Source organism: Cryptotermes secundus, unplaced genomic scaffold (genome assembly GCF_002891405.2).
Source record: "Cryptotermes secundus unplaced genomic scaffold, Csec_1.0 scaffold101, whole genome shotgun sequence".
NCBI lineage: Eukaryota > Metazoa > Arthropoda > Insecta > Blattodea > Kalotermitidae > Cryptotermes > Cryptotermes secundus.
In genome coordinates, this window is record NW_019720704.1 from 191004 (window position 1) to 214334 (window position 23331).

Consider the following 23331-nt stretch of genomic DNA (forward strand, 5'->3'; position numbering starts at 1 on the left):
AAAAAACCTGTACCTAATTCATGATTTTCATTCCCCTTTCCATAGAAAAATGTATAGTCTCCTGCTGGTGCGATGCCACCTCCATCTCATCTGACCTCCTGTACTCCCGCTAAATCTAACTTATATTTTAAGATTTGTTCTGCCACTGCCCTGAGTGAACCTGCCCTATACAAACGTCGAACATTCCAAGTGCCAAATCTCATATCCATTTTCATTAGCTTAGGTCGTTTATCCAAGGAATCGTCCAGGTCCGAGGCTTTTTGTTTATTTTCGTAACACGATTATTTTTTTACGGTGAGGAGTTGTTAGCCCCACGCCCAATCCCCAAGCTGGAGGGCCACCCCTTGTCGGCTGTCCGCGACTGCTTTTTCAATATATTCACAGTTTTCCTCCAATAATAATAATAATAATAATAATAATAATAATGTTTTGTTATTATAATTAAAAACAAATTACAAATAATCCCACTAAGAGAGATCCTAAATGTTAAACTTTAAGCATTTATTGTTCCGATATCAGCTAAGTTGTAAACTAACTTTTCTAAGAGCTGTTTGGCTCTTTCATTTTCTAAAAAATACATAATTATAACTAAAAACTTCTTTTAAAATCTAACTATGAATAATTCCACTAAAATGGATACTAAATCTTATGCTTATGCGAGCCATTGTTCATATATCAGCTCTATAATCAATTGACTTTTATAAGAAGAGTGAGATATGAATGGGCAAGTGGGACAACACGGTCCTGAGCAGCCAAGCCTAGAGAAAGTGAATAAAACAACAAAAATATCGGTGAAGATGAAAGGAAGGTACAGATCACAGAAATAGCTTCCAAATCAAAATTATCAGCAAGAGTGGGCTATCTGAACGCTTTGATTTGAATATTCAAATATTGGCGTGAAATCTGCACAATACCGTGTTTTCAGACTGTTTCCTTGAGTGACAAAGCAAATTGCATTGCTCAGCCCTGGAATGTGACGTCACTGCTGCCGGAAAATTGTTGAAATACGAGGGTTTCAGTGATAATATATGAAAGAAAAATGGCGGCAACTTTACATCGTGAAGGGGATAATTTAAATAACACATTAATACAAATTATAGAATTTCTAGTCAGCAACATACATCCGAAAGTCTGACAATAAAAATTAATAAATAAATGGGTATAGAATTTGTAAAGCACCGTGATTATTAATGTTTAATATTGCAATTTTAGTTACGTTCAATAATAATACTGGCGCCAAAAGGGAAATCTGAAACGTCTAAGAACTTCTGCAAGGAATGCTCCGTATGAATTTATACAGCTGTAATTACATATTCTTGTCACAGATAATTAGGTGTAATTGTAAAATTATGCAAACAAATCGTTTCGCATTTCTAAATATGGTGTTCGTTCAGATTACGTCAAATATTTAACTTGTCTTGTAATAAATGGGCGCCAATATGACTACGATCTAGTCCTTCGTGCTAATTAACGAATATTGTAATAACTGTGCATCTTATAACCTTCAAATATGGCATTGAAATAAAATTACGAATGGAGAATTTAAGAAAATGCTATGAAAGTTACAATGCAGAGCACTTCGTTGCCGTGAAACACAATGTGACATCCAGGTACCAAGACTGACCGTTCAACAAGCAAACTTTTGTGAAGTCGTTTTATGAATGTTTCATATGACACTTAATCTGTCCGAATAAATATGAAGCCACAAATACCTCCTAGGTTTGTAGTCTGTACAACTGTTGGCCTTGAACACTGACCTACCGCACAAAATTCTGAGTAACAGGCGGGCAGAGAGATGTAGCAGACCTCTCTACTCAGGCGCACAGTGACTTGTTGCGAGGGATCAAGGTGTCGTGTGAATCGGGCGCTGATCTCGACTCATCCAGTGACGTCACTCGTATATCGATACTGCTCTTACTTTACAGTGGCGGATATGAGAATTGTGTTTACGCGTGACATTCGGAGTTCGAAAACAGACTTCCGTAAATTTCAGTCATAATCTGATTGTTCCAGATTTTAAAACTCGATAAATACAAGAACTGGTTGTAACATGGGCTAATTATTGCTTGGCTGCAAGACCTCGTTTCGCACTCAAAGAACCGAAATATTTGTAAATATGTGTAGACGAGAATTTGGTGATCTGAGAAGTGGACGAAACAGGCAATAGAGAAACTTACGCAGTGTGGCCCTTTATTGCTTGTACTGCAGAGGTGAAACTGTCAAAAGATACATTTAAAGATAAAGTCACTCTGTTTTAAAATAATTTATTTCGCTCTGGATTTGTATTGTGGCCGTGGAGGTAAAGATCTACTCATTCCAGACCTCGGATCTATATTGAATAGAGTTGGAAGCCTACTTGAATGTAGATTCGAAGAGAAGTTGCTTACTTCGTTGCGGATCGAACCCGGGGTGTCTAGCCGCATAGCCATTCATTTCATTGAAATATGTATCATGGGCCGTCATAACTAACACAGTCAGGACCGTCAGGACAATGTAATGAATCGGAGTGTCGTGGGACAACAGCAGTTAGAAGGCTCAGGGGATAATATTAAAACATGTAGTTGAAGTCTCTTTGATTTTGTTAGTATTTAATAAATCGGAATGGCGTATCTCTTTACCCCATGCAGTTTCGACACGAATCTTCATTTTACCACTTGTTTTATATGGCTTTCTAACGTTGTTTCTACTTTGAGAGAAGAAAATTAATTTTCAAATAAGTACAAACAAAGTGTTCAGGAAAATACATGGACGGAAGAAGAGGCAAAGTAAGGGGAAGAAGGAGGATACTCCGGGTCGCCAAGTAATGTTAGGTTAGTGAGTTAGTTAGTTAGTTATTGGAGAGGGTGGGTTGCCCCATGCACTGAGACCAGTATTGGTCCATTGTGCTTCCCTCTATGATATTCTACCAGTCTCTATACCCTACCGATATTGGTGCGTACCATCAGTCCCGACCGAGCCAGCGAGTTCTCAACTGGCTTGGCGGTATCTATAATGCTTCCCCCATCTATCAGAGGCCTTAGAGACTGCTGTTGGGCGGGAAACGTCCTTGAATTTGGCTCAGTGATCTCCTTTGGAGATATGAGGTTCTTTTACGTGCCGTAAGGCTATGACACGGGACCCACGGCTTAAAGTCCCTCCCGGAGGACTTGTTCCCTGAATTTTTCTGCCATTTTCCACGACCTCCGCCGGGTTTGAACCCGCGTACCACGAGTCATGAGGTGGGAACGTTACCTCTAGACTACGGAGGCCGCTTAATGTTAGGTTAGTCAAGTAGATATACGATGGAATGGGCATGTAGCTGGAATATAAGAAATCAGAAGTAGCGGGATCTTGTGGGGAAATCACTTGGAAGGTGGCTAACTGCAAGACATTGAACAGCGTGGGAATATGATATGAAGTTGCATCTTCAAGCGGGAGCAGATCGTGTCCAGTGGCTGTCATAGCTCTCATGTTCCGTACGCACAGTTAAGCAGACGTTTTAGCGACCTCCGTAGTCTAGGGGTAACGTTCCCACCTCATGACTCGAGGTACGCGGGTTCAAACCCGGCGGAGGTCGTGGAATTTTTATGAGCGGAAAATTCAGGGAGGGACTTTAAGCCGTGTGTCCCGTGTCGTAGATTTACGGCACGTAAAAGATCCTCATGTCTCTAGCAGACCTCTGAGCAAAATTAGGCAAGTTTCCCGCCCAATTCCTCCGGTAGATGAGGAAGTATCGTTTTAAGACATTATTATTATTATTATTATTATTATTATTATTATTGGCCTGAAGAAACTGAGGTAAATCGCGAAACAAAAGTTGCCACGATTAAAGATCTCCNATTCGAATGCCGGTATACTTCCATGTGATAAGCCAATGCGACCCCATATCGTCTCAAATACACCATTCATGATACGTATATAGTATGTGTAGTTGAGAAATAACTAGACAAGGACGAAGACAGAGCGTTACGAAATAAATAAATAAACACATATTTCACAGCGTGAACCTCACCACGCAGCTCAAAGCTTGTGCCGGGATGTAGTAGGATGCGTGAAGATTTGTCTCCACTTCCTCCATACGCCTTCATGTCCAGAAGCTTAAACACAGCAATGTGCAGAGATGCACTAACAGTGTCAAGGTGTTATTAGTGCGCTCTTTGTTTTATTATTAGTGGTACATGTTACGGAATCAAGCTGCTGGGGGGAGGGGGGTGTTACAAATAATCCGCCACTGCAACAAGTGACGTGGCAGAGGTGATACGAGATGAAAGAAATGACGAGACAGACACGTGCCTACGATCACCCCACACCCCTACGCTACTTCAAGGTTAATATGAGGTTACGCACGCGCCCACCACGTCGCTTCAGCCCAAATAAATTAAAGAGAGCATCTATAATCTCAAACGGAGTTTATATGAATGTGTGTAAGTTTGAATGTTTATTAGTAATTTCCAGCCCCTAAATACCCAAAACCTATTGAATGCTACTCGATGAAAATTGTAGATGCACTGGAAACCACAAAAATGGTCTGAGTTCGAATCTGAGTGCTTCCAGATGTAAAAGTGTTTTCCATGTTTTTCATTCAGCCTCATCAGAATGTGTGAATGTCTTGGAACCGCAATTTAGGTCCCTGGGTTCGACTCCAGAGCCTTCTGGAAATGAAAGTTCGTTGAATAGTATTGCGCAATTTATGTAGTGACGTTAGAGTTGTGCCAGAGTCCTGGGACTTCAGAGTGCAATTAACTTGATTACATAGTTCATGTCACGTGACTGCCAAGATGTTTAACGGCATATTCTGACCGCAATGTACAGGAAATTCTAGAGTAGTCAATATTATTTTCCCGGTAACAAAAGTTCCTGATTTTACAAAAGATGAACATTCGCCGCCATGTTCACAAAAGCTCGTGACAAACAGTTTCTGGTTCACATCTACGCGAGCAACCTCTTGATGTCAACGTCAGGGTGGCTGTATTCATGAGAGCAAAGTTCTGTTGCTGTTCGTGCCACGGGGCTACTTGACCCTGTCCTGTCTGAACTACCAGCCCTTGAGTCCGACCATAGCTGAAATGCAGACCTGCGTGCATGCCTCACACCGAGCAGGTTGGCCCAAGTGGCAGCCCCTTTTGAACTCTCTTATGGATGTGTCCGATTCGAACCTCGACCGCTCACCGACTGTCTTGACTGAAGTTTTATCATGACTTCCTCAGTCCTAGACAAATGCTGGGATAGTTCCTTAAATTATGCAACGAGCACTTCATCGCACATCCTTTTCAGTTCATTATTCACTACCATTAAATATTACTGGCAGTTAAACTACTACTACTACTACCATCACCAGCCGTGGGTGTTTCCTCAAACCTACAGTTCAGTATAATCACCAATATAAACTCGATCCAGTACGCGCCATCAGCACGGTGTTTCCTCAAACCTACAGTTCAGTATAATCACCAATATAAACTCGATCCAGTACGCGCCATCAGCCTGCTAACAGACTACATACGTGAAATGTGCCCAGCCTGCGTGTGTTTTCTGTGTTCGTAACTTCCACCGCTGTGTTGGCTGGTTTAGAAGGAAGTGGCATCATTGGACGGCGGTGTGGTTAGTGAAGACGCCAATAAAATGGCTTCAGAACTCTTACACACTGAGTGCTCTAAATCGATAAGTAAAAAGTAGTCTTAAACGAAATTGTATGGCTGCTTTTTTTGGAAACCTCCCCCACCCGGAAAGAAAACATAGTGGCTGTAATATACATAAACGACACTCACGCTGAAGACTAGTTAAGTAGGCCGTATCTTGGGGCAGCAAAACTGTGCCAATTGTCTTCTTTCTGGCGGATTTTCTGCGCAAATATCGTTAGATCTTCAACAAGCTGCAACCGGTACTTAGAGAAAAACTTCCATTTTCAAGATTATATTGCATGACTTCTTAACATGAGAATGGCCAGAACTTCTTAAGCTGGGGTTGGGAAGGGCGCGGAGGCAACCACAAAATGTTCTTACACACGTTTGGGCTGTTCATGACAGTTATTACTGATCACATTAGAATATTCAGGATGATTAAAATGATTTTAATTTTTGGCATTAATATTTTGTATGCTTGGCTTATAATGGAGGCAGATTGTTCAGGAGGCCAAGGCATACTCTGAGCTGTAGCGTCGAGGGGTGGGAGGGGGGAAGGAAGGGGGGAAGGGAGGAAGGAAGGAAGCTAGGCTTATCCCATCTCTGCTGGAGTCCGTGGTTAAGAGCTGACCTTTTTTTTTTTTTTTTTGCTAGTGGGGCGGGACTAAGTCCCTTGTACTGCGGCCACTTCTGGCCTATTGTACCAGCCCCAGATGATAGGTTAGGGTGATTGTGGAGCAATTGGTGGAATGAAGATTGGCAGGGGAAACCGAAGTACTCGGAGAAAACCTGCCCCAGCGCCACTTTGTCCACCACAAATCCCACTTGACCGAACCCGGGCCGCCGCGGTGGGAAGCCAGCGACTAACCGCTTGAGCTATGGCGCGGCCAAGAGCTGACCTTAACAAACGACCTAATGAGAAATGAAAGTGGCAGTCCACTGCTCCTTCAGTAGCCACGTCAGTTCATTGCTTTTATCTATGGCTTATTAAACCATCGTTAGTAAGACACACCTTATACTGCAGACTGTCAGCATTATTAGTGAACAATGAGTTGGAAAGGGTGTGCGAGGAAGTGGTCGTGGCCTTTCTTGAGGTGCTGTCGCAGCATATACCTGAAGGAGTTAAGAAAGTTCTCTTAGTGAGGGGTGGAGTCCAGCTGGGTCCACTCGGCACGGCGGCCACTGATTGGCCTATTTTACCTGCCCCGTGTGATTATGATGATGGAGAATCTGTTGAAATGAAGATTGGCAGGGGAAACTGAAGTACTCGGAGAAAACCCGCCCCACCGCCACTTTGTCCACCACAAATCCCACTTGACCAGGCCCCGGGATCGAACCTGGGCCGCCGCGGTGGGAAGCCAGCGACTAACCGCTTGAGCTATGGCGCGGCCAAACCTGAAGGAGTTAAGAGAGTTCTCAGGAACCCAGGAGAGCCAGTCTCTGGTCCGAAACTAGAACCTGGAATCTCATGAATGAAGCAGACTTGTAGCCATACGACACCATCTTCAGAGAATATATCCTCAAGAACTCCTGTTGCAGAGTCTTTCCAGAAATTCCAGACCATTCGGACACTTTGCTGGAGCACTGTAGTCAGTCGTTAGTGGCTTTCTGAAACGGCAGCTTTCTCAGTGCCAGAGCCAGTGTTTTCCTGCCACATTAGTGTTCGGGGCAGTACCATACTGTCACGCGGAGAAGCGACTATAGACGGGGTTTGGATCGGAGATGGGATTTACGGACCACTTTACCACACTTTTCGTAACTATTCTTCTCTTCACAGACTCACAACTGACTGCCAACTAACTTCTAAACTTGTCTCGGTTATGACATTTCGGCATGGACGGCGTAGAAAACACCGTTCATTGTTATACCCCAATCGTTTCTGTCGGAACGTGTTTGCCAAGGCGTTACCCAGTTAACGGCTACGTATAATTGTTTATTAAGAATCTGTTGCCTAGCAACGAATGTTGTTTCGGGGTCGTTACCCAGTAACGGTGTCTCCACGCTACAATACTTTCGAGCTTAACTGCTAGATTATAATAATCAGTACTGGCATATACTGCTTGCAGGATGGGGCACCGTGTCCTACGGGGGTCCAACCAGCCCTGTGCTTATGGAGGTGGCAGTGCCCGTGTGGAACCAGGGGCGCTGCACTTCCCGATACACGCAGCCAATCATGGACACGGCCCTCTGTGCGGCTGCCTACGAGGGGGGGAAGGATTCCTGCCAGGTTTGTAAAGAATGCATGCCCCTCACACACTTGGACTCTTTGTAAACAAATGTCTGTCCATCACACCATGTGCCTGTGATGTAAAGTGAATGGGAGACAGGAATACAAAATTGCGAACTTATTAAAGACATCCCACTGCGTGCTTTGTCATTCTTTTGCAATTTCTCACCTTTAGGTTACGAGAAGGGGGGGGAGGCACTTCGTATCTTCGTAACTAGTGAAGATTCCCGTCCTTCCTAGAGTTCTTCAAACTGAACTGAAAGTCTCCTGAAGTAATGAAACTGTCTGTTACAATAATCTTTTTCCCCCTTAGTGGGGTGGGGCTAAGTCCCTTGTTCTGCGGCCACTTCTGGCGTATTGTACCAGCCCCAGATGATAGGTGAGGATGATTGTGGAGCAATTGGTGGAATGAAGATTAGCAGGGGAAACCGAAGTACTCGGAGAAAACCTGCCCCAGCGCCACTTTGTCCACCACAAATCCCACATGACCGGACCCGGGATCGAACCCGGGCCTCGGCGGTGGGAAGCCAGCGACTAACCGCTTGGCAGTTACAAAAATCTTACATGCAAGTATATTACCGTTGGCCTTAGTCTATTATTAATCTCAGCGGCGACACATACTAATTGCTGTACATATGTGATGGTTGTCAAGCAATGGAACACTGGTGGGCATAGATCACTTTTGCACTATAGCTCTTGTTCCGGTATAACAGCTTAGCAACAAGATCAGAAACAGAGAAACAATTAAGACTGGACAGACAGTAGTATTCTGTATATAACCAGAGTATCGAATAAGTGAAGATATCGCCCTCACACGGGGTGGGGGGTTAGACTGGATTCGTCTGGCTCAGGATAGCGACCAATGGCGGACTCTTGTGAACAGGGCAATAAACTGTTGGTTCTATAAAAGACAGGGATATCGTGATCAGCTTGTGACGAATGACCTTAAGGCTCTGTTCGCTTGCTCAGGGGGACTCTGGAGGTCCGCTGATGCTGCAACTTGAGAGCGGGCGCTGGGCTGCTGTGGGTATCGTGTCATGGGGGATCCGCTGCGGGGAGCCCAACACTCCGGGCATCTACACACGCGTCAACCGCTACCTGCAGTGGATAGTTGAGAACGCGGTCTTCTGAGCAGCTGAACAAGATGGCAGAGACACTCGACAGGACTTCACTTTGCTATATTTACTTTCAAGTTATTGCGTAATACACAGAATGAAAACTGTGATGATGGTTTATGCCGAAGTTAGGGGAGACAATCCTTCCAAGGAATGCCATTTCTTGATACCATAGCCACCACCACAAACAGATTCCTGTAACCTCTGGTAAGTCCAGAGGACAATAATATAAAATAATGACACGTAAATCAATACGGGGATTCATTTAAAACTGAACCTTAAAGGAAAATATCGCATTTTTATCTCGATGAACATAAAACATAAATTAATGTTCATAAACCATGCTGTGAAGTGTCCTCCATTGTTTTGAAAACATGCATCAGGCTCTTAGACCATTGTTCACAATTGCAAACTGAAAATGAAAAACAGAGTTTTCAACATTTTCTGTAAGGATACAGTTCTAAACAAATCACTCTGTATAATTCATATTAATGTGATGCATATGTAGCACAACGTGGCACTGATGACTGCAACAATTTTGAGGAAGAGTCAGTTGTATTTCAGGGGTCAATGTAAGGAGCAGATTTGTTCGCCGACAGGGCGCAGTATATAAACAGTCGGACAGGCAAATATATGCATACTGTGAAAAATGTTTGATGAGTCACTAGGGATTCGGTGTTTGTTAAACACGGATAGGGCTAAGGAATGATAATATGTCAGCCATACTGGTAACAAAAATATAGCCTTCTGGTCTCTATAGATATGAAGCTGCTTGTATTCCAACAAGAAAATAATCTAATTTTGCACGCACGCACACACACACACACACACACACAAAAAAAAGGAAAATTATCCTGTTGCAGTGATCTGAATAACAAAATTTGCTGAGCTCTGTTGCGAGGCTGAAGGTGTTATCTGTTGCTAGGCAACAGACAATAACGTGAAGTGCATCTCAGACAAGACAAAATGGTTATGTGTCGAGAAATGGACAGGAGTCCCTTGGGACCACACAATTCATTTTATTATTCAAGAAGAGAGCGTCCTTACAGGCTGGATAACCAATGGCCTTGCTTGCGATGTCCTCAGGCACTTAGCACTCATGAATAGGTGAGCTGATTAAGTAACACAGCAATTTAATTTTTAATGTTCAAATTTATTTTCATGTAATTTTTAATTCAGTAACGAATAAAATAATTTCCTTGTTCATGAAACACAGTGTCCATTAAGCCCCTTTCAATGCTATTGAAACAATACGGACTTTTATGATTTTTAGAACAAAACTAAAAAAAAACTGAACAGAAACATGTGATTGTGATGCTGAAATATAATATTGTAGAGCCGCTTGAAGCCAATGGACGAAGGGCGAAGATGTTAGCCGACTTTTGTTTGTTTGATTTCAATGAAACGGAAAGTAGCTTTATGGACACTCTGCATACAATCCTCAATAGCCTTCTTGCTGTTTGTCTCGTGTTACATAACACTTAGGGAACAGGAGGTAACGCCATGTACTGGAGTGGTGACATGTCTGCTGCTGAAACACATGCCACAGAGACAGGGACACTCTGTTGTAGCTTCCGTTAGTTCGGTATGTACCTCTTGCCAGGACCTACACACAGTGAACTGTGTGATCGGCACACGCTTTGCACACTACATAGGCTGCGTGGGGCACGGCTTATGCTTCCACCAGACTACACGACGTCACGTCCCAGAAGACATTTCATGTTGACTGCCACGAGAGCCTCAAGCCTGACGGAGCTGCAAGCCACATGCAACATTCAGACGAATATACACGGTTAGGATTTCAGGTCCTCTTCCCATTTTGTCGTCAGAAATACAATATGTACGCCATTTTGTTTGCTGTATTGTTGTGTGGTAATTATGACGTATAAATGGTAAAGTAAAGATAACGTAATTAAGTTCCATACTGTAAAGATGTACGGGGATGTTGGTGAATGTTCAATTTCACGCCCCAGCAACTTCAACCCCCCCACCCCAATACGTAGGAGTCTGGATGGGTCTCCTAAATTGAGACTGGAAGCTGTGGAAAAGAGACAAATCTATCTCCTATTGGCCGGTCATCCAGCCAGTAGCGTAGTTACTATACTGACTGAGCTTATTTCATATAGTGAGTACATCAATGACAGCCTCTGTGGTCTAGTGGTCAGAGTTTCAAGAGGTCCCGGGTTCGATTCCCGGCGCTTAACTTCGCCGACAAGGGGCGGTCACTCGGCCGGTATAGTTCGCTTACGGACTACAAGCCACGGAGTCTTTTTGTTTTTGAGTATATAAATGCAGTAAAAACTCAGTTACAGCTCAGAATTAACTTTTGCATAATACGTGTAGTTCAGTGGAAGTAAGGAGCCATGGAAACACTGGAGGCAGGAGACAAACCAGCATGTTACTGCACGCATGCAAAATTTATAAAAAAAAAAATTTAATTCGCTTAGTGACGGGTGGAATCTAACTGGTCCATTCGGCACGGCGGCCACTGATTGGTCTATTGTAGCCTGCCCCGGGTGATTATGATGATGGAGAATTTGGTGGAATGATGATTGGCAGGGGAAACCGAAGTACTCGGAGAAAACCCGCCCCAGCGCCACTTTGTTCACTATAAATCCCACTTGACCAGACCCAGGATCGAGCCCGGGCCGCCGCGGTGAGAAGCCAGCGACCTGCACGCATGTAACTTGAAGTTTGCCGCCCTAATAATCTCTGTTGTAATCATGAAGGTTATACTGATGACATTTTCCGGCTTCTAGCCACTTCCCGTCTCTTCGGTGCACATGATCTTCGCAAACGCTGCTTCCCCGTGTTCTTCACTTGGCATGGCCACCCATTTGAGGCGATAAAATTACACTTCTGTTTATTTCAATAATTACACCTTTACGTTAATATAACGTGCATACATGGGATCGTGTGTGCAAACATACCGTTTAAGCACAATAGACCACTGTAGCTCGCGGTTCAAGGACCGAGAAGACCCACCCCTTGTACAACATACTGTTTTTTGGCGTACCTGCAGTTGACAAATTTCCATGCGAAAACGCGAATATCACCACAAAGTGTAAATAGCACGACGCAGAGTGGGCACTGCGAGGCATATGCCTATGTGCAACTACTTCAAAGGGAAACATAACATAAACTCTGAATTACCATTAAATTTTCTGTGGGGAAAGTCATTACCACAGACCTGCAGTTCATTGACACACCGCGAGATCCTGGCTGTAGGTATGAATTCACAGAGCGCTAACGAAGCAGACAGCGGTTTGAAAATAAACTTCAGAGAGATCAAGCTGACACTTACAGAGACGTGGCTGAAATTAAACTTGCTTTATAACTTTCTACTGTAATATATTTCACTGACAGGGACAGATTAATTCTGATAGTTCAAAATATAAATATTATAATTAGGGAATTCTGCGGTCGAGGCATTATCATTTCTGCTTTGTGTTCATGTCCAAATATTGGCTACGGTGAAAACTTCTTCCTTCTTCTCTCCAGTCTCTCCGGGGAGATGCTGGGATAGTATTTCATATTAGACCATGATCACTTTACTACACGTCCTTTCGAGTTCATTAATTCACTGAATATTCCGCCATTACGCGCTTATGACAATACAGTGTCATATTACAGAGTGTTCAGATGTAGAGGAAACCAAACAGCAGCGTAGAGCGGATGGAACGTTTCTCCGCGACTACTGTGCCCCTCCCCGCTAGCGAGAGTGCAGTCGTGTCGCTGAGTCCTTCATATCAGTTTCTGTACCTGCACACATTTATAAGAATATTGTAAAAGGATAATACAAACTTCCCCTCGTTGGTGGCTCCACCTTATCGTGGTGAGGGAGTTTGAGTATGCCAAGGACCCTGAGAGCTATACCAGCGGTAGCGTAGCTACTGGCAGGGCCTCCCTTGCTGGACAGGTCAAAGGGTAGGCATCAGACGAAGAGAGACACCAAAAACTGATGCCGGAAGCAGCGTCATCAGCAGCGACTTGAAGCACAGAGTAAATAATGCTCGAGATGGTTCAAGTTCGTATAGCAACAGGCGTGACCAGAGTGGTTTGAACGCCTATTGTACTGCGATGTGGAAAGCAAATGGAAAAACTACCACATTATCACTTTTCCTGGATAGTCTCTTTCCAAAACCAGAGATACCATGTATGCGAGATGTTTCATTTGAAGGAGAAAGCTCTAGATCGCATCAAGTGGAGGAACTGTGGACCTGTCGTCCTGACAGATTACTGATGAATGAATACAAACTTACTGTGCTTTATAACAGGTGCCCAAAGTAGCCCCCTTCTGCTTGCAAACATGCCTCGCATATCGTAAATAAATTATGCGACATTTTCTTAAGTTGGTCCACGGTAATTGAACCAAGTGTTGTTTCATACAGCAGAGCTTCAGTGCTGCGAGGATTGTTCTTGTAGACTTTTTCCTTCAGGTTTAGCCCAAGATAAAAATCGTAAAAACTGAGATCTTGGAGGCCACTGTCCTCTGCTGATTATTTTGTCTTCAAACACTTCCCGTATTGCGACCATGGCCTACAAAAGTTTCGACAATAAACATACGCTGCTAAGTAGTGAACGTCATTTCACTATAAATGTCGACCGCCCATCGACACCGCTAACAAAGACGTGACTATTAATGCGACTTGCTGCAGTGACAAGATCACGCCACCCGACCGGGCGCATTTATCAGCGCTAATGACTCATTCTGCTACCGGAAGTTACAGCAGCAATCTGCGAGAAATGTGTCAGCTTTTATACGCTGCTGAGAGGTTTTCTCCATCATTGAAAAACACTGTATAGAGAATGAAAGATGAATGATGGATTGGAAAGGATTAGGAAAAAAGTGGTCATCACTCAATCGCGGTACTATCCTGGCATTTGATTACAAAGACCGAGGGAAAAGGGCAAAATATTTTATTTAGGAAAGTCGGTGTTTCTGTCTTGTTTCGAAGTGAGTACGTCTCGCATATATGGTTCTACAGCTATACTAACACTGTCGGAGTGTCAGCGCCACTACACAAACACGTAGCACGAGGTACAGCCCACACATTCATGGAGAGTCTAGTGAAAACAGCGAAGTGTTTTGTGCGTGACAAATACCGAATAACTGCAATAAACGTGCAAGGATAATGGGATTCATTACTGAGATTACTCCAGGTCAACAACGGAACATGTTACGTTCAGAAATTTCGTGACTGCAGAATTTATTTCAAGCAGAAACTGAAAGCTGCTCGCAAGTCATGCAACTGTAATGGCTACGTTTCAGGATGAGCAGTGATTTCTGTAAGCAAACGAGATTAATTTCGATATCCCTTTAGCCAGAGGACGTACATTTTTTATTTCATAATCGATACTTTTTGTTTATGAGGTCATTCAATTTTTTCAATTGACCTAATCCTTCCAGCCGCGCTATGGCCCTGGGGTCGACTCAGCCTCTAACAGAAATGAGTACCAGGAATATTCTTGGGTGTAAAGGGCGGCCGGCGAGTAAGGCTGACAACCTTGCCGCCATCTATGAGCCGATTGTTTAAAAAATGTGGAAACCTCAACGTCTCACAACCCTATGGGCCTCCACGGCCTGTTACATGATTTTACTTTTACTTACCTTTTTTTTTCAGTCCACATTTAATTTGTCGCCAACTAACCATAACATGCTCTGGGTAAGCTCTGCAATGCAAAAGTACATACAATAAAATAAATTTATTACTGCAACTTCAGGATTCGTGGCAGTTTGCGAAATCTCTTGACGCTAAGGTTTTATAAATATTCATGAGCTTCTCATTATGTAATTCCCTCCATTGTTACTTCCGCTCTCTTAGATACAAATATTCCCTTCAGCTTCCGGTTCTCGAAACACACCAAACCTTTGAATTTGCATCCTTTCGTCGGTGCGGGAGCCCAAGTTTCGCAAGCTGGAGTCTGGTTTCTCCAATGTAAACTTTCCTTGAAAATTAATTATGCTTTGTTAGTGCCTGATTACCCCCGGAAGTGATGACGCTGTTCTGGCGTAGACAGCTCAGACAACCCCTCAATCGATTCTTCAAACTCCTGCCGGCTGCTGTCTTTAAAGGTGACATGTTCATTACTTGGTTTCAGTAAGCACATTGAAATAGGCCACGGCTGATTCCCACTAAATCTTTCGCTGTTCACTGCCATGATCGCCTCCCCACCACATGAAAATTTGCATGACCTGTCCATTTGGATAAGCATCAGTAAAATACCCCAAGAACCAGCCAATAGAACTGTTTACACAATATCTACAGACAGATTACGTGTGTAACTCTCCTCAGGGCGGTATCCACATAACAGAACTATGATACAGGCCTGTTTACGGAGGTACAGCTTGTGGCAGCTCAGACGCCGAAATGGCCTATCGCAGCGGTGCAGTGCAACGTCAATTGTATGGCGCTTTATTAAGCTACCAATAATTATTACCAGCATGGCGGTTTGCTATATAACCGATGGACGTACCATTCCAATAACTAAGTCCAAAACGTCACAAGACATGCATAATGATTCGATCTTCTGTGGTTCAAATTCATCAGAAGAAATATCAACCACTTAACCATAACTCTTAAGAGAAATATAATTACTGATATATTTACGAAAATAATTCATTCTTGAATTTAAAATTCAATTTCATATCATTGGGTTTTTGGATTTTGTCCACCGTCCAGTACTCCAAATTGGACACAACTTTTCGCAAAATGAATTTGTCTCCTACCTCATTTTGGACCGTTGGACAACGGACAATGTCCAGGGTCCGCAGTGATTCTAAACGTGAGCTCCCGTCGCCACTAATGTCTAGGGCTGACTTAAAATTCAATATAAAACTTACGAAGCCATGTTTTTGGCCGCGCCATAGCTCAAGCGGTTAGTCACTGGCTCCTTATCACGGCGGCCCGGGTTCGATCCCGGGTCTGGTCAAGTGGGATTTGTGGTGGACAAAGTGACGCTGGGGCAGGTTCTCTGAGTACTTCGGTTTCCCCTGCCAATCTTCATTCCACCAATTGCTCCACAATCACCCTCACCTATCATCTGGGGATAGTACAATAGGCCAGAAGTGGCCGCAGTACAAGGGACTTAAGTCCCACCCCACTAGCAATAATAAAAAATGCCATGTTTTTCCTATGTCGATATTCAGCGTGACAAAATACACGGTAACTCATATTTGACCCCCTGTTGCTGTTGTTACATACAGAACGTCATCTTGGGAGAAAGTTAAGGGCCCATTATGATAACAGCCAAAAGTTGCGAAAAATTAAGAATATTTTTAAGATTACCGTCTTCTAAGCTGTTAGACTGTGTAGTCTAGTAGATCGTCACCAATATTTCGGAAGACCCTGCTGCCTCCCTCGTCAGAGTAGAAAAGTAAGCCAAGCATTGAAAGAAGTGGCATGGATATAGGGACATGGAGGATCGGTCCCGTGTTACTGTTTTACTCTGAAGTGAGAAGCAGCTGGTTCCTCCAAAATATTCGTAACCACGGATCACATCCCACTGTCACCTCCGTCAGTACCCCATATCTCACAAAACACCGTTACAATAACATGTTCCCTTAATATCATTGAAGCTGGCAGAAAATATGGCGGTTGGAAACATTCTACAAGAATTATAGCTGCCCGCCATATGATTCGTCTCCTTTGCAAAGAAGTTGGGGCCAAACGAACGCCGGTTTGAACATACTGTCACGTGTTTGAGTGTGACTATAGACGGGTTTTGAGTTGCTGAACGGATTTATTGGACTCTTAGATATAGCGCATGACTTTTACACTTCACTGTTACATACGCACACACTAGTGTTCACAGTCACGTCTTCACTAGCGGACGTTCCCCTTCCTCTGGGTTCCTGAACAATCTCCGTGCCTCAGCTACCAGCTTCTAAAAACAACAGCTCACAAGTACTGAACACCAGCAGTCCTCTAACAGACTGACTGACTAACTCAGCCACTCACCAACCAACTCTCTTCACAAACGCCACTCAACTGGTATCACTCAAATCAAAGTCAAAATTACTTTACGACTGGCCGTTTACCGCCAATCAGTTATGTAACATCCTCTCTGACGAGAGGGTAGGTTTGTCTCTTATGAATATGCTTGGCCTTTTGTCAAGTGGACGTATCGCACATATAGTATGTTATTTCAAGTTTTCATTGTGTACTATGTCACTCGCTGATCTCATTTCACTGTATGTCCTACTTATAACATTTCGTCACGGACCGCACAGAAAATATCGTCCCTATTTTGCTGATTCAATTGTTGCCGTAGAAACTAGCTTGTTTGCGAAGCCGTCACTTAGTAACGGCTGTTGTATATTTGCTTATCTTGCGGTCGCTGCTATCAACGGGTGTACATGTCACAGTACTTCAGTCCAAGGTAAAGGTAAAGTAGTTAATTGTGCTTAATTAAGCACGATGACGCATGGGAGGAGCCATTCTTAATCTTGGTATTAAATGGAAGTGAGTGGTAAGCTTCACGGCCATCCATTTGACTTCGGTGAAAAAGTCTCCAGTGCCCATTGTATAGGAGGCTGGGTGGTCCGAGGGTCGCTATAAATGTTCCACCTAAAAATATGTATCCATGCCAGGAATCGAACCCCAGTATTGAAGCCAATATTCAAGCCTCCATACTGGGGGGGGGATCATAGCTCAGGCTGTTACTTGGGGGTTTCTCACCGCGGAAGCCTATATTCAGTACCGGGGCAATATAAGTGGGGTTTGTGGTGGACAAAGTGGCAGGCAATGAAGCGGGGTTTTCTACTCTCGGTTTCCTTGCCAATTGTGGTTCCACCAATCTGACGGCGGTGCAGTGAACCCGCTTGGGGCCCAGCTCCCTTAACATACGGTACGTACATTCAGTTCCCATACTGAAATAGCAGCGGCAATATTTGACATGATTTTAAATATTTTAACGCCGGAATGCAGGTCAAATCTGAGTTCATTTCATATAGAGTGTTCAGTTAAGTTCCAACGAGATTTTGCTGAAATCGAAACACGGTAGGATACATAATGCCCCAATAAGAACAGATCCAATTTCTTTTTAGTTCTTCCCTTGTATTTGAAGCAACGCTAATGAACGTTCTTGTACATTCATTATCAGTTTGAGTCTCATAAAGAAGTCACGTCATTAGTTCAACAAAATATACAGGAACTTGACGGACACTCTGTATTATGCCAACAGTTTTCTTTCGTGTCTCAATACACACAACTGAAATTAAATCAGTAGTTTAATTCGTATTTTAATATTTTTGCAGTAACTCTATTTGCTAATTTTATATGACACCTTCAATTTATAACACAGATGGACTGAAGTAACAGTATTGGTTTTGTCGCTTTATGTTGGCAACATCAAAATACAGATATGATTGCATTTTGTGTAGGATTTGGCAATCAAACAAGAACTTACCTGAAATTATTATTGGAAACAGAGGAAATCTTGTATTTCAGGTAATATCCATTAGAGATTTTCCCTGAAAACAAATCCCTTACAAATAACTATTACAGTCCTGATGTTGGTTTCCTTCAGTAGTAGATGAACTACCTTCCTGATGCAGATCTGTTGTGTCACTCCGAGTCACAGCTCGTCTGAATCTTCAAACCAGCTTAGGTCACGTAAAATTAACAGGAGTTCAGCTGGTTAACGAATATTCCTCTTCTTATAGAACCCTAGTACTTATTACCATGTTCACAACAGCCCTCACTTTGTGAGCCAGATGAATCCAGTATGCACCTCACACTATATTCTCTTGAGAACAATATCAATAGTGTACTTCCATCGAAACCTAGGTCTTCCAAACACTCTCTTCCCTTAAGTCATAGATGTTCACGTTTTATAATTCTGTAAATTCGTACTGAATATGCGCAAGCGCACAGCTGTCCCGTTTATATTTTGTGTCACCAAATTCACTTCCCGTGATTCTCAGAGGAAGCACTTCTTTGTGGTGTAAGTTTCAATTATGTAAACAGGCCACACATGTTGGGAGGGCCTCTGTTTGCTTCCGATGCACTCGCTCTTGTTACGATTCTTGATCTAAATTAAAATACTTGTCTATGTTTACATGGTGATGGCACAAGGATATGCTATATTTTACAACATTAAGTATGTATTTACACGTCAAATCACACCACCAACAATTTAAGGCATCTAAAACTTGAGTTCTACGCATTGATGTCCTTAGAAAGCAATGGTGTCGTGACGCTCGGCGTCGGCGTCATAGTATTGTTTTTAGTTGACGTCAAACTCGGCGAGTGAGCTACACTATTGCTCATACTTACATTGTTACTTCTGGAGGGAGTCGCTGAAGCAACATTGTTCGTCTTACTAGAGACTGTCTTGCCCCTGCTGGTGATACTGTTTGTCTTCGGTGAGCCTCCCTGGGCTGTCTGCGCAACCGCCGATGTGCTCCTGCTTCGGTTTGAACTGGCTTTACTTGGGGTCACCGTGTTGATGGCTGCTGCAGCGCCGTTGCTTCTGCTGCCCGTCACCGGAAGTGACGAGAAAGACACGGAATATACTGGAGCGGCTTCCGCTGTCGCGATGACGGCCGGCGGAGAGCTGCTGACACAGTTCTTACTGTTGGCCGTTGTCATAGCAACGGCTGTGCTGGAAACGTTCGCAACATCCGGCTTCTCGCCAATGAGCCAGTACGTCGTGACCTTTCCCTTTCCCTTAAAAAGAACAAAACAAAGTCACGTGAACACTCACAGTTGTGAAGCCTGCTAAATTCTTTTTATTTCTTTCAGTTCAATGTCACAATATACGTATAATTATAGGATAATATACAGCTACGTCACGACATGTTTCGACCACTATCAGGTAGTACTTCTGCTCTCTCTGCTATTCCTCCTCCATTGGTCAATGTTTACAAGTGGACAAAGGTCATTTTGCTGTTTACAATGTCGATCTTTTGCTATGGATTTAAACACATACTGTGAATTGTATAAACTTTTGTCCCAGACTTCCGGAAGTTATGCGTTTTTCGTAGTACAAACATATTTTAATTTTGCATCGGCCTTAAAATTTGTTTTCATATGCTTTTGCTTCTATTCAACTTAAACCAGATGGGATTTTGCACTAATTAAAATTAGACCACTGTTGGTTTATTATCATTTTTGTTATTTTTATTGTTTTGTTTTATTTGGTCAGGCAGCCCTGGGTCCTTTGTAATGATCGTTGTTCTTGATGAGCACGGCAGACTCAGGTTCCCGTAGGGCACGTGTGTTTTCACGTCGCATACTGGATTTATATTGCGCATGCGTATTTCTCGCGTTCATTCTTTATGTGGTGGTGGTGTATCCTGGTGTGGTGCTTAGGGTGCATGCTTGTGTAGAACTACTTGATTCGTCTTTTGTCTACTGACATCAAGGAAATAAATGTCGAGTTGGGGATGTAGCACGAGTGGGAGAAATGAGAAAAGCATTTAGAGTTTCAGTTGGAAAGGCTGAAAGGAAGAGACAAGTTGGAAGACCTAGGAGTGGATGGATAGATAATATAAAAACATGCACATAAACTGGGAGCAAATTCTTACCTTCATCTCCACTTCGCCCCGGAGTTCCAGTTCAAATGACCCGAACGTATCCAAGACAGCTTTTGTTTTAGGGCTCACATGGATTTTAAGGGCTGAAAAGGATAATCACATTCATTAGTAAGGCAGTTTGCAGTACAAAGGACTTGTGCAGCACTGCGGGGCGCCCTCGGCCTGCAGGCCAGACTGTTGCTTCATTACTACTACTATGACACGGCAGTAACTCTACTTCATACTAACGTAGGCCATTGGATTCCATGCGCGATGCCGTGTTGACCGTGTCTCCGAACAGGCAGTACCGGGGCATCTTGCGGCCGACCACGCCCGCCACACAGGGCCCTGCAACACGCAACACACCGCTATTTATATCTCGGTACACAGAACATGAATATATTCACTGGAGTGCGTTCAGAGTGGAATGCACTATCGTCGTGTTCGTGAGTCTGCAGTGTTGGGATGGGCTAGTTTCCAAAATTGAGGGGAGACTAGGAATTAATATGGAATTTTGGTTGGGAAATGTCCACTTGGAAGTTCGCGGAGATAGAAGAATGTTTATGACTTATTTAACTGCGCTGTCAGTAGCCCAGACGCTGTAGCGTCGAATGGTACGGCGACTAGACAATAATGAGCTGGAAAAGGATATGGAAGGGAGAGGTCGCAGCACCGGGAGTTCCTCGGAAGGAGTAAGAAATTCGACGAATAATTACGGTCAGCACAGCCGGTCACAGGGCCCAGGAAGCAACAGAAGCATGGAGAGTACGTTCTTTGTAACGCTGTTTAATTGGGAAAGATCCCGGAGTTTCGGAGTCGAAGAATAATCAGCAGAAGCAGGCGGCGACCAAGGCGACATGTTCCTCCGAAACGTCAGGCACTCTGCGAACTATGCTGCGTTTCAAACGAGACGATAGCCGTGAGAAACACAAGTTCAAAACGAAAAGAGCGTTTTTTTTCTTCAAATTTTCGTTGTGAACTTGACAAAAGCAATACATGGAATTACAAATTAGTGTGAACATGGTTTAACCAGTTTCCCCCTTTTCCACACCCCATTTCACTTCAGTCAATATGAACCGCTAAGGGCCCCAAGGAAAGCTACAAAGGAAATGCAAAAAGGGGAGTCCTAAAGCAACGGGTTGTGATGTTCCAAACAAAAACTCTTCCAACGCATTACGGACGCGAACCGTGACGAAGCTGACGTAAATATGTAACTATCCCTCTTTCTGGTATAGAAAATTAAATGTTAAGTATTTCATGTTTATCGTCATATGCAGCAGAGAAGTGTACATACAGCTGTGCCTACGCAGTACTACAGTGTGTCCACAAAGTCCCTTCGAGGTTTTGAGAAATTGTGGCGCGCAAACAAATTGAGCTAGCCATATGCGGTTTGCGGCAGATCATAGCGAAACTCTGGAAGTTTTCTTTTGCCGCCAATAGATGGCACAAGCGGCCATTTTTACGTTTCTCAGTGAGTTGTTTGTGAAATGGCGACCATGCGGGAACGCGCACGTTGTGTACAATGGCTTTTTGAGACAAAATCAGTCACCCAGACTCAAAGAAATTACCGCACACAGTTCAATAAGCAACCTCCGAGTGACAAAGCAATAAGAGACTGGCAACGGCGTTTCCCAGAAACAGGGAGCGTCCATGATCGCAAGACAAATGGCAGACAGGTTGTAAGCGATGAATGTGTGGAAAGAATCCGTGAATCGTTTGTACGAAGCCCTACAAAGTCCACACGTCGAGATTCGCGTGAATTGTTACTCTCACTATCAATGATACACAAAGTGCTGCATAAGAGGTTGAGGTTGTGCGCATACAAGGTTCAGCTGAAACCTGCTGATGGCATGGCACATCAACATTTTGCAGAAGAAATGCTCGACCGGATTGACCTTGACGTGGACGTCTTAAAAAAATATCATGTTCACCGACGAGGCAATATTTCACGTCTCGGGTAAAGTTCGCAGACATAATGTGCGCATATAGGGCACTGAAAACCCACATGTTGTTGAGGAAAACATACGTGATAGTCCGAAAGAGAACATGCGGTGTGGTGTAATGCACGACCAGGTTAATGGACCCTTTTTTCTTCAAGAGCAGACGATCAACATGAACACCCATCTGGACATGCTGCAACTGCACGCAGTACCACAAATTGAGCACTTACAGCCCCTCATCATTCTGTAACAAGATGGTGCTCCACCTCATTGGGGTCTGCAGGTACGCGCGTTCCTAGACAGGGCATTTCCAGGAAGATGGATCGGCAGAGACGGTCCAATGTCTTGGCCTCCACGTTCACCAGACATAATACCACTGGATTTTTCCTGTGGGGTTATGTCAAGAGCAGTGTGTTCCGAACACCAGTTAACGGACTTGATGCCCTGAAGACCCGTATCAGGAAAGCGATCTCGGCTATTCCAGCGGACATGCTCCACAGAACATGGCGAGAGCTCGAATATCGTCGGGACGCTCTCCGTGCTACCAAGGGAACTCACATCGAGGTCTACTGAGGCCAGTAAAATACTTTCAGAGTTTCACTGCCATCTACCGCAAACCGCATGTGGCTAGCTCAATTTGTTTGCGCGCCACAATTTTTTAAAACCCCGAAAGGACGTCGTTGACACACTGTATTACAGATCCTGCATACGTCGAATTCGTTGGATAAGCCGCAAAGTTTCGCTGCATCGCCATATTTGTAATTGCTGACCTACAAACAATGACTCATACACAGCGTCTAGACACGTTTTTGACATGTTTCCATACAGGAGGCCCAGTGTTAGTACTTCATCAGTTCTCGCCATCAAACTGATGACCAAAGAAAATATCTGCACAGCGCCATGTTGTTATTTCAAGCTGCACAAAAAGGTC

The 23331-nt window shown here is 43.7% G+C and overlaps 2 protein-coding genes across 5 annotated transcripts in view; one reads left to right on the top strand and one right to left on the bottom strand.

Moving 5' to 3' along the window:
• The window catches only part of LOC111870992 (proclotting enzyme), a 39729-nt gene extending 29586 nt beyond the window's left edge, over positions 1-10143 (top strand). The window contains exons 7-8 of the mRNA XM_023863700.2: positions 7664-7824; positions 8794-10143. Coding sequence (XP_023719468.1) covers positions 7664-7824; positions 8794-8955 — 323 coding nt within the window. The 3' untranslated portion in view covers positions 8956-10143. The remainder of the gene's footprint in view (positions 1-7663; positions 7825-8793) is intronic.
• Positions 10144-18153: 8010 nt separating this feature from the next.
• Positions 18154-23331, bottom strand: part of LOC111870948 (atrial natriuretic peptide receptor 1) — a 262334-nt gene continuing 257156 nt past the window's right edge. For all 4 annotated transcript variants that reach the window (XM_033754102.1, XM_033754104.1, XM_023863625.2 and 1 more), the window contains 3 exons: positions 20710-20808; positions 20473-20564; positions 18154-19612 (listed from right to left, as the gene is read on the bottom strand). In XM_033754102.1, coding sequence (XP_033609993.1) covers positions 19103-19612; positions 20473-20564; positions 20710-20808 — 701 coding nt within the window. In that variant the 3' untranslated portion in view covers positions 18154-19102. The remainder of the gene's footprint in view (positions 19613-20472; positions 20565-20709; positions 20809-23331) is intronic.